This window comes from Solanum verrucosum, unplaced genomic scaffold (assembly GCF_900185275.1).
Source record: "Solanum verrucosum unplaced genomic scaffold, falcon-dt-bn FXZP01000284.1, whole genome shotgun sequence".
NCBI classification, from domain to species: Eukaryota; Viridiplantae; Streptophyta; class Magnoliopsida; order Solanales; family Solanaceae; genus Solanum; species Solanum verrucosum.
Window position 1 is genome coordinate 745,230 of NW_026019936.1, and position 12,784 is coordinate 758,013.

The 12,784-nt window shown below is 31.3% G+C and overlaps 1 protein-coding gene across 1 annotated transcript in view; it reads right to left on the reverse strand.

Annotated features, from left to right (window-relative positions):
* Nucleotides 1–7,905: 7,905 nt before the first annotated feature.
* LOC125835628 (uncharacterized) overlaps nt 7,906–12,784 on the reverse strand; it is a 201,324-nt gene continuing 196,445 nt past the window's right edge. The window contains 4 exon segments of the mRNA XM_049514738.1: nt 7,906–8,225; nt 9,477–9,581; nt 10,085–10,135; nt 12,102–12,249. Of these exon segments, the coding sequence (XP_049370695.1) occupies nt 8,076–8,225; nt 9,477–9,581; nt 10,085–10,135; nt 12,102–12,249 (454 nt within the window). The 3' untranslated portion in view covers nt 7,906–8,075.

A 12,784-nucleotide genomic window follows, 5' to 3' on the forward strand; every position in this document is an offset into this window, starting at 1 on the left:
GAGAGTGAGGAGGGTGAAGTGAGGAGAAAGTTCATATATAAATGGATCATGTGGGGGTTAAAGGGTCCACGAATAATGGATAGCTAATTTCGAAATTAATTTTAAAATAAATGCATATTAAAATTTCGAAAACAATTTGGAAATAACTTTTTTTCTTTGATTTTTCATCCGGTATTCGGAGCTCATATTGAAGTTTCGACTAAATTCGAATTGCGCATTGTAGGGCTCATTTGAGGGCGGCGCTCCTAACAAGATTTTCTCCATACCCAGGGCTCGAACTCGAGACCTCTGATTAAGGGTAAAACAGTCCCACCAATACACCACAACCCATGTTGGTTTGGAAATAACTTATTCTTACTAAAACGAGCTCAAAAGACATAAGCAAAGAGAAGATATTGTATTTTAATCAGAGGTTTCGAGTTTGACTCTTCATGAGTACAAAGTCGTTTTTTGTTAGGAAACATTTTACCCTTTCAATTTGAAACTTTTTTTTACATGAATCTAAATCTAATCATATTTAATATGAATATCGAACATCGAACGGATAAACAAAAGGAAAAAAAAAGGAGAAGGTATCTTCATGTTGATGATAGTGTGACAACTAGGTGAATCAATTGATTGATGACAGTCTATTTACAATTAGGGTCACCCAATTTTATTTTTTCTTTTCAAGTGAGTTATATATATTTTTGCTTCTGTAAAAATTTATTTGTATTTAATATTTATATCAAGTCAATAAAAATATGACACGTATTAAGATACTTGTATTTATTATTTAAAATTTATAATTAATTAATGTATATAGATCACAATGAGATTTTTTTTGAGATATATAATCTTAGGCATCATATAATTTTCAAAGACTTTCTCTAATTCTTGCTCTAGTTTGCCATTGGCATTAAACATATAGAATTGAGATTGTTTTATGAGAAAAGACATAAAGTGACATCTGAAGTTATCTCGAATTTTTTAAAAATACTTTAATTATGCGAGTGTCCTATTACCCTACAAACTTTTAAATATCTTTGTAAATAGATCAATTTGTCCGATTTTCTCATCAATCTCAGATTTTGAATATGTGTGATGCACACTCTCTCTTTAATTAATTATTTTGATTTAATATTAATAAAATACGGATTTAACCCGACCCGAAATATTGAGCTTGCAACTTCAATAGTATGAACTTGATTCAAATTTCCGTTGGACAATTTTTGAGAATTGTCCAAAAATTGAATCTAAATTTCTTCACCTAAGACTTTCCCAATTTGCTTATTCTTAACCCTAATTTGCAAATTTGAATTGTTAGGAAGCTTACCGATTGGGGGGTTTTGTTGTGTTAAGTTTATTATGGTGCTCATTTTAGCATTGCTCGTTGCTTGGAAATTTTGCCGGAGCTTCATCGCCGGTATTATGATTTTTTCGTCCATTTTGAATGAACTTTTACTATTAGGTATGTTAGGACATGGAAAACTTGTTTTATTTGATAACTTTTTGGTACAAAATTAAAGAACTTCGTAAGGGATACATTTCCATCATCCTTAAGAGCGTAAGGCTACTCATCTATCAACAAAATGTGTGAATGAGCGAAAAACAACTCATCTTCCTACGATAGAAGTAAAACTTCATTATCAATTTTTAGTGAGCTCATTGGGATTGTTGTTTGCTGATTCCCCTAACCTGCACAAGGGAATGTTAAGCCACATCCAGAACAAAAAGAGGTAGAATTGGGGAAGATGATGTTTTTAAAGTAAAAGTAACTAAATACTCATAAAGAAAGATTTGACACTTGGCTTTTTTAATTCGTTTTTGGAAGTAAAAGTTTCCATTCACGCGCTTCATTTGCGTGCAAACAAACATAGGGAGAAAAATGATCAAAATAGTCTATTATAAAGGTATTTAAAAGTTTTGTTGTGTAATAGGACACTCGCATAGTTAAAGTATTTTTTAAAAAATTCGCGACAACTTCATGTGTTACTTCATGAAATTTAATTTTATTTCATTTTTTTAAAAATATAGAAAAAAATTGAGAAAAATATATCTGTCTCTAATTTAAGTGGATTCCTTTTGTCTTGCAAAGTCGTTTTTTTTTAAATTAAAAACTTGCTCTTTCAAGTTCAAATTTTCTTCCTACGAACGTTTGATATCCGATCCGTTGAAAAAAAAGTAGAGCTATAAATATTTCATAAGAAGTGAAATAATTTTATTTATTTTCAAATATAAAATTTATTTTTTGAGAAATTAAAAAAGAAGGATAAAATAACATATAAATGGAAGGTATCTTAATTTTTACGATAGTGTAACAGCTAGTTGACATAACTTATTGATGACAGCCTATTTAGGGTCACCCATTTTTCATTTCCCCTTTTTTTTTAAAGAGTGAGTGATATTAGTATTTTTTTTGTTTAATTTTAATTGTCGTTTTAATTTTTTTCACGCTCATCAAGAAAAATAATATAAGTATAGTTTATCAGCAATTTTTCTAGATTGAACATTTGTGAAAAATATCTTATGGGATTATTTCATCCCACCTTTTATATAAGATATTAAATTCATCATTTTAGTTCAAATGATTGAATGAAATTGTCTCAAAATTGACTAGTACATCAAATTAAATATGGAATAAAATTTATCTCAAAATTATTATCTTTATTCTACGTATTAAATGATCCCTAGAAATATAATTAAAAATAATTGTCGAGTTTTACATTTTCAAAATAACATTTATTTTAAGCGAAAGCGATTGTTAATGAGAGGGAGGAGTTGTAAATATTTGGCTTGAAATTTTGATTATAGAAAAGGTTTCAAATAAATACGTATAATGAAAGGAAATGATATATTTTATGTGATTAATTTAATATTTAAAAGACAAATAAAGTATTTTATTAAAAAATAATCGAAGTGTATAATTAAAACAAAAAGCTTAGTTCGAATATCTGAACGAAAATTTATTATCATCCATTGAACCCCCCCCCCCCCGGAGGTGAGGCTACCATGACTTGACACACCATAAGAGATTATTTATATGACACTATTATTATTAATTAATATGCAAGTGAGATTAATTAAGGTAATTAAAATATATAGTGCATGAATGAGAAATTAAATTATTAAAAATCTGACAAATACAGAAGGTATAATGATCTAGGATTCATTAAAATAAATAAAATGATAAGCCATTGATTTTCTGCCAGCCATTTAGATTTAATTACATGTTGCGTGAGCTTCCTACTGGTTTACATAGGGTTTTAAGCCTCAAATATATGAAATATAATTTTGTTCCATGTTCTCCTCGGTCGGAATAGGTAGTTCAATTCCTTCTCTTAAAATTATACTTGAGAATTTCTTACCTCATACACGATAGATGATAATGAGAAAGGGCGTTGTGTCGACTTGTTGAATATGTTAGTACACTCGGGAATTTCATCTTTGATGACAATTTTTTAGTTAGTGATAGGAATGAAGACAATTATTTCATCTATCTTGATATGATTAGATTTTTGAGATTGACAACGATCATTCTTTTTTGAGTGAACTAGATTTCTTTCTTGAACTAAGTTTTATGTGGACTATTACACGCTCACGTGTCTTCTACTTGAATTAAGTTTCACGTGGAGCATTATCACGATCCACTAATCAATGTTTTAATCAGATTCACTTTGTAATCGAACATTTATGATCATCAAAAAGTTTATAGCTAAATATTATTTGTCCATCTCCAAGCTACTGCTGGCATGGTAGAGGTAATAATTCATGAGTCTCGCAACATCACTCTGTCATTACCACTCTGTCATTACCATATTGAACTATTAACTCTGATATCATCGGTGGACTTACTACTAATGTTGTGTAGTATTGTCTGTTGCGCTAAATTCAAACATTTTTTCTTCAAAAAAAACATCACAGTTAAGAGTACGCATACACTTTATATGTAGTTTCTCAATCATTTCAATTATCAATATAAAATTTTATTCACACACTCAAAAAATAAATAAAAATTGCTTTATAATATAATTTAACTTACTACAATAGATTATATTAAGATATGTTTTTTTTTCCGAGGAAATGAGATCTTTTGGTCATTTTGGATATAACTAGAAAATTTCTTTTTAGATCATTTATTTGTAAAAATGAGGTTTTCTTATAAAAAAAATCATAAAATAAAAAAATTTATAATTTCTTCCTATATTTTCAGGTTAACGTTATTAGCCTTTGTATTAAAAATTACTTCCCTCGTTCGCTCATTTTCATTTATGCGATAATATTTTACTGAGACTGAAACTTCTTTTAAAAAATAATTTTAAAATTTATGATTTTAAAATAATAATTTTATAAGATATAGATGAGGTGAAAATGATATTGTAGAGAGTAAAATCAGTAGTTTAAAGTTATTTTTTTTTCCAATAAAAATATAACAAAATAATGAAACAAGTACTGTAATTTCATTTTGAGAAAGTGAGGACAATTTTTGCACAAGATAAAGTTAAAAAGTCAAATATCTTATTTAAGATGGTACTATAATATATGTCTTATTACACATGTATTTTTGTGGCTCATGCCTCAGAGAAGTACTATTTTTCTTGTTTTCCTTTTAATTTGTTTCCAGATTAAATTTGATAAAAACTTATTGTTTAGGTAAAATAAAATCTTATTAATTTATTATGTAAGTTATATAAATTAAGGTGAAAATATTTTGTAAATTAAGTATGATTTAGTAATAAGAATGTACTAATTTACCATGATTAAGTTATAAGTAATTTTTTTTTAAAAAATATTTTCTAATAAAATTTTTTTTGTTGTTTGGTTTAATTGAAAAGTATTAATCTCATATGAATGTTAAAGGTTGAATTCATGAAAGCAAGAACCGGATATGGTGAAATGACAATGGTTTTTGTACACTTTAATCAGAAAGCCTTTAATTTCAGAATGTGATGAGTCGATATGGAGGAGCCGAATCGAATAACTATATCGATAAAAACTCATAAGAGTCATCAACCTATTAACCTACACATCCCAGATGTTTCATTGAGTGAAAGCTAGTTTTGACTTAAATCCAATGAATAAATCTTCTTCGATGGAAAGCGTTATAACCTCCATTATCCAGTTTCTATATATGGTGAGCGTTCCGATTAATTATATCGTGTGAGTGAATTTGTGCCTTGTTAAGTGCAAAATCATCTTTATTAAGAAGCTCTTTGCTCCTAACGTGGATTTTTTTTTTTTTATATTTATCATTTTTTAGGGGGGTGGGGGGTATGGGAAGGGAAAATGAGGAAGGAATTACAAGGTGATGAATCGAACTCTCACCAACAAGATAAGAGTTCAGATAGTCAACCAATTAAACTACTAAAAAATATCTTTTTATCATGGTACATTAGTATATGCATATAAAATGTATTGAGATTTTGAAATTATGAAAAGAAATCATTTTATTTACGGTCTTATTTATTGTTCGATTAGAATTAAAGAGAAATATTTGCAAAAATACAATAACATATCAGATTCGAACATTCTAACCTTTATAAAAATTCTTTAAGCTCTAGCAAACAGAACAAAATCATATTTTTCGAAATCCCAATATAACATACATACTGAACATCGAATGAAAAATAAAATAAAAATAGACACAACTTCATATAAAAATTCTCCACCTCCTATCCAACTAGTCATGAATGCAAATTAAAGACAAAAGAATCAAGAAAATGAATATAGCATTAAAGTAAATTCAGAGATTTCTTGTATTTCATGACAAATCTATAAACTTTAGGGGCAGTCAAGGGTAGGCCACAACTCATAAATACAAATAGTAAACTCTCTGATAAAATAGTACAATTGGGTGGCTTTTTAAAAATTATAATGATTGAAAAGCTAAAGAATCCCTAGCTAAATTAGAATAGCATGTCATGATGACCAAACGAGTTTAAGTTATATACATTATCGATATAAAAAATATATACATATAACAAGTAAGTGTTTAAATGCGGGTAAATCTTAGTAACTTAGTTGATTAGTTAGTTAAAGTCTCATCTTATTGATAAATGTTCGATTTCTCACATTGTAATCCCTTCCCTTATTTTAATGTGAAGCCAAAATTTTAATTACGTGTTTTGAATTTTAGAATGACGAGTACAAAAGATTGAGCATAAATTTCAAATATTTTTTACTTTATTTGAAATTTATTAAATTAAAGCTGAAGATGGAGTTGTGTTTGGTGATTTTGTTTGCGAAGAATATTTAGGATAATGTTAAGTTCATGCTTGAATGTAGTTAAGTACAACTTTAAAAGTTAAAAAACGAGTAGAAAAATATGCTATATGCTGTTTTCTAAATATGAAATACAACTTCAAGTTGAATTTTAAAATTTTCATGGCCAACACGATTCTCAAACAAAGTAACAAATTATTTTGAAAAAAAAAAGTGAATAATTTTTATGACGGGTCCTTAATATGTGGACATATTTGATGATTTTCTTTTAAAAAACTCAAATACATTATTTGAGCAAAAGCTACTCACTTTGACCGAACTCGTACATGAGTTTCTTCCCCTATTTTCAAGTTTATAAATTTCACATTTTAAGAATATAGATATTATTTGGATGACTTAAAGAGTTAATAGTTAAAAGCATATTTTAACTATCGTTTTCTTCGCGAGTTTCTCATCTCAACTATTAATTGTTTTGCCTGAACTATCACTCATTCAATTATCCGTTGTTCTTTTTTTTTTCTACCTGACCATCAATTCTTAGTTGAAGTGTGTTTTAATACATAAATAATGATAATTCAAGTAGAAAACTCAACAATTGATATAAAACTTGCATAAAAATAATAATTCAAATATATTTTTGACGGGTACAAATCACCCTTTTTTTCCTCTGAGAAATAGGTGGACAGACTGTTTTGTACAAATTTATTTTTGGCTGCAAACAATTATTACACAAAGGGGGTCACCTGCACCATAAATTACAAGTCCATTCATGTTAAAAGAAAACAAGTTCATCATGGCAATGGGGCTCAGGAAAAGCACATCATGTAGATATAGCTTGTATTTTAGACATTAAAAAAAGTGATATTTAATTTATTTATTTTTAAAAAGTTTAAATTGTGTTTGAACAGCATATAATACATCAACAACAAATTCAGTATAATCCCACAGAATAATATCTGGAAAGAGTAGAATATATGCAGATTTAGAGGTTGTTTTCGACCTCGACTCAAGAAAAAAACAGTTCAAAGTAGAATCGAGAGAAATAACGTAAATGAAGACAGTTATAGCAAAATACTGCAGACAACTGAACATATCATCCTAAACAATAATCATAACAAGTTATAACGAGATAATCAAAGTATAAAAAAAAGTTACAAATAATAACTAAACTCAAAGGACAAAATAACCGCAAAAGTAGTACTACTAATAAGCAAGACAACTCCACCTACACTGATTAGTAAGTTTTTCTTTTCTTTTATAACATTTAAGGGGTCATTAGTTGGAAACTAGTTATCTCACAATAAGTTATTCCATCATGCATATTGAACAACTTATCTCATTACTATGACAAAAATGGTGAGATAAATAACCAAACGTGAAATAAAATAGTCCTACTTTTAATCCTGAAATTATTATACTTTATACCTCACACCAAACGATTCCTAACAATACAATGATGGTTTTGAGCTACCACTAGTATATTTCTTGAATATTTTGCTTACCAAGACTTCAGCTGATGAAAAAAAAAAACCCTAACATTTTTTGTTTCTGCTCAAATTTGATGTCTAATCTTGCATGATTTTCATCGACTTCATTGACCATTAGACAACCCTCGGATGCAAGCAAGGTTCGAGACTCTTACTTGGTCGTCACGGACGAAAGTGCACAAATAACCACTTGAAGGAACAATGTTTAAGACATAACCAAAAATAACAAAGTATTTAATACTTAGCTCTGATACACAATATAAATTCCATCCAAATCGAATATTCTCTTGAAATATTGATCTGAATTTTTGTTGAACCAGAAACGATCGATCACATATTAGCTCGATTTTATTGCCTGCCTGATGCGTTTCCAGAAAGAAATAACGTCTACTCAGAGTCTATTTTTGAAAAATAATTCTTGATTAAGCCAGAAACATGCTTAGCAACCCATAATGAGCCAGCCTCTGTGCAAGAAAAAGCATGAGTAAAATTCTCTTTTTCTACTGCTAGAACAGCACCTGGTACCTTATTGGAGATCTGTAAGAACAAAAGTGGCTATTAGATCAATATCAAGCAAGTGATTAGAAAATAACAGTGTATCCACACAGCTTTCAGTTGACATTTTTCTTGACAGTGATACGTAAACAGGTGGGACGTTATATTTAGGCAACTCAAGTAGACAACTCGAGCCTCACGGGGCACCTGAATAAGCCTGATATGATATCAAGGCAACTCAACTAGACTGCACACATTCACTCCATCACATTTGGGACATCGAAAATAGGATATATATACTCTAAAAGAAAGAGCACATAACAAGGACAAAATCTGTTTAATTGCACACATGTCAAGATAAACTGGTATTGTTTGTCCATCTTTACTTAGTAGTGTAAATCTCACATTCTTCATTTCAACTCACAGCTTCACTTTGACTTGTGTACTTTTTCAAAATCTAATTTCACTAACAAATGAGTTAATCCACTTCCTAGTTCTTCGAAAATTGATCATATGACTATGGTTTCTAATAAGATAATCAAGTCGTGGCAAGAGTTCACATCCCTTTTATTTTATATATAACCGTGGTGACTGGGCCAACTTGTTGCACCTCGACTAAGTATACAGGTACCAGCTACCTCCCACCAACACATGTATCGGGTAACTCTATCAATCAAGATTGAATAGATAAGTAGAAATCACCTAGTGCTTTTTTGCTTCCGCTAGGATTTGAACCTAAGACGTCATGGTTTTCGACCAACTTTCATTGACCACTAAGCCGTACCCTTGGGATGCAACAAGATAATCAGGTTGTTGTGGGAATTTACATTCTTCAGCAACACCAATGGAATTTACAACTAGATACATCTAATTTTAATAGTATATGTATAAACGTTAATTTCAAGTTCATAATGTTATGGAGGGATCATTATATATGATAAAAAGTTAAAACAATGAATAAACTGATAATGCTCATTTCTCTTATTTCCCAAATGCAGTAATTTCGACCATATTGTAGAATTGAAATAGAAAGTCTAGATTTTATCTCCTTCTAGAAACTCATCAAATTGATTCTTACATCCTTCAACTATATATGAGCTCAAAAGAGCCAGACTCACAGCTTGTGCAGCAGATTCGAATTATGATAAAGCATAAAAAGTTTTAAGAATGCTGGTCATAGCCGGATCTAACGTTAACGTGACATCATAGACACAGTAAATCTTTGTAATTTCACATTGCAAATATAGAAGGGAAAAATCTTCTCAATCAAATAAACATGCAAACAGTATTTACCTCTTCATAGAGATCTAAGGGACCCCAGTGATCGTCGACTCCAAACAAAAATGCCATCTGACTTTTCTTTTCCCTCATAAATGACCAATCAGGTACCTCAGAAAGCTAAATACAGAAGGAGAAAGAACGCATAATTAGGATAGACAGAGAAAACTTCTACGGAAGATTACCAATATGCACGGTTTTGGGGCAGTTGAAAATTAATGTTTTTCTATGGGAGAATCCTGCCACAGACTGTGGTCCAAGCTATTAGTGTGATATACATGATACATGCAGCTGTCGTGCAACAAAAATCACATGGTTTTTTCACCCTTTATAGAAAAAATTAGAGTCAATAGCTTCCATAACCACTATCATCTTTAACAAGAATATTTTGCATGAAAAATGTTTTGGAACAAGGTTGCTCGGACTCTACAAAAATACAGCCGCACCCGTGTCAAATCCGACAAAAATGCACTACTATTGGAGGATCCAACATGCACCCACTGACATTTTTAAAGAGTCTGTGCAACATGTAGAACTTAAAACCAACTTGAAATTAGGTCGCACTGGATCAAATAATGAATACCCTTGGAGCAATATATATCACGTGACAAGGATAAATTTACCTTTTCGAATTCGGTCATTGCCATGTATAGCATGTTCTGAACGGTATGGTACTGAAAAGCATATTGCAGTGGACAACAATGATTAGTATTCGCACGAAGAATGAATATAGATGTGTGACTTTAAAATATCCAGTATCACAATAAACAAAATAAAAAAATTATCTCTGGATGAAAACTGCTATGAAACCAACAGACAAAAAGACGTTAGTGATATTGTACTTCGTTTTGCACACTTGCCCTCAAGATTACAGCGAGTAGAACTATGAGCAAACTGCAGCCATCTAGTTACATAATTCTTCAGTAACTAGGTAACCTACAAGGAGCCGTCATAAAACGTTTCAGCAACTAGGTAATCTACGAGGAACCGTCACAAGACGCCAAAACAGTGGGCTGAAATATAGAGGATTTCCAAATAACCGTGGGTTTATACATGGATCTACCAAGAGTCTGTACTTTTTTACCCTAGTTATGATGAGTTAATCAATAGTATACAAGGTTGGTCTGTACTGTTTGGACACAAAACTGTGTTAATGGACAAAACTATTAGGAGAGTCTATCAAAAGCTTGAACTACAGAGGCTGAATGTAGAGCATAAAGATTTTAGGAAGAGTAGAAGTAAGACAATATATGAATTGCAGGTTTAGACTTTAGTTAGCACAAGAAGAATGAAACTGGAATGAGACTAAATGAGATTGCAGTTTCCAAAGGCATACTATTTATATATTTAGGCTAAGGCTCTCAGGATAAAGGCATTGGTAGATGAAAATGTAAAACATATAATTAAAATAGAATGGCTAAGTAGAGGACTACAGGAAAATTATATGATAGGAGGATACCTACTAAAGTTGTAGACACGTTCTATAAAATAATTGGGAGACCACAGTGGAATTTGATACTCTAATCCCCAACATATACACAAGATGAGTTACTTAGAAATGCGGAGATATAACAATGCACATATTCATCAATAAGTACAAGTAGCACATGGAGAGGTAAATAATAAATTGTTCAATGAGATTGTTTGGTTCTGTCTTTTGTGGACCTCCAATTGCCCGGTCCTTAAGTGTGACAACAGTATGACCAACTCCAACAGTTTTAAAAAGGGACAAAGTAGATCTAAAAACACATGGAGGGAAGTCTCAAAAGACCAATAATTTCTAACCCTCAGGGGTTGGCCTGCTGGCAATTGACTTGAGCCTTGGGGTTTGCTCCCTTTCAAGGTCTCAAGTTCGAAACCCACTAGGTGCAAACAATTTCTGAGGGCCATCGGACTGGGTAAAACCTGAATTAACCGTGGTGCACTTGCGGGAAACTCCTTGCCGAGGGCCTGTGCACCCCCGGGATTAGTCGGGGCTCAAAGAGACTCGGACACCCGGTGCTTATCAAAAAAAAAAAAAAAAAGACCAATAATTTCTAGGAATCCATATGGACTAAGGCACTGAGCAAAAAAAAAAAAAAAAAGAGCAAAGTCCCTTTATATGTGACACCAAATAGTTGAATGAAGGTTAATCATTATAAGAACACTTATTTGACAAGAGTCTAATAAGTTTGGTTACAAATAGTATAAGAGTGAAGGATATATGTGAGATCTTGAGAATCCCTAAGTTGTCCTAAAAGAAATTAGTAGGTAGAGGAATGAAATGAACCCAAATGGATACTGATTAAGGATTCCTATACCTGATCCAAACTAGTCTGAAATTGAAGTGTAATTATTCTTGTAAAAATCAGGATTTGATCATGTTTGCCTACATAATGTCATTTCAACTTTGATGGATTTGAAAGGGGGAAAAAGACACGTGGTTTGCTTACCATCAAAATTGACGTTGTTTGGCTTTACATAATTGTTTTGGTAAGAGCTTTGACTTGGTATTTTGGGGAAGAATTGACTTACAGATCAACTTGGCAAGTAGAACTCATCATTCATTTATCCAAAACTGAAGTGAGTAACTGGTTGATCTAATACTACAGATATGATTACCACCAGCGATAAAGAGAACTGTAAGAAATTGAGCCTCACCCTGAGGACATGTGAACAGAGAGCTTCCACTGCAGCTGGGCACCAGGATTTTCCCACAGAGTTTTTCACCAGAATCCTGGAGATCCAGACTGGTAACAATCCCAGAATTGCTACAATTGAACTAAGGCCTGTAGATAAGGTGCGAGATCTACAGAAGTTATAACCAAAGAACATCAGTTTTGTCATAGTATTTCCATGAGGAAAACAATGCCCACGCAAATATCACACACAAACAGGAAAAGAAATGATAATATACTCAAAATCAAAAGTGTCTCTCAATTTGTTTATTGGATATTTCGGATAGATGCCACGAATTAAATCCGAAATGAATAAATTAGAAACTTCTCAAACTCTAAATTTACAACTTTAAGTTCGGAGAGCTTCTTAAAACAAGAAAAACAGAGGCAAGAACCAGTTGCAAACGGTCAGCAAAATGGACATACAAACTAGAACAATAGAAGTTACATGTCGAGAAATAAAAACTACAGCCACTTAGTTGGAAATGCTAATCAAGTCATACGATCTGCAAAGAGAATTTGAAATTTCGAACTAAAAGCAATCTGATTGCACATGCTCGTTACGCCAAGTACATAATATAATATAAAATGGAATCTACAACTGTTCCATTGAGAATTGAAAACAAAGGTACAGACCTGATGTAAGAGAAAAAGCAAAATACTCAC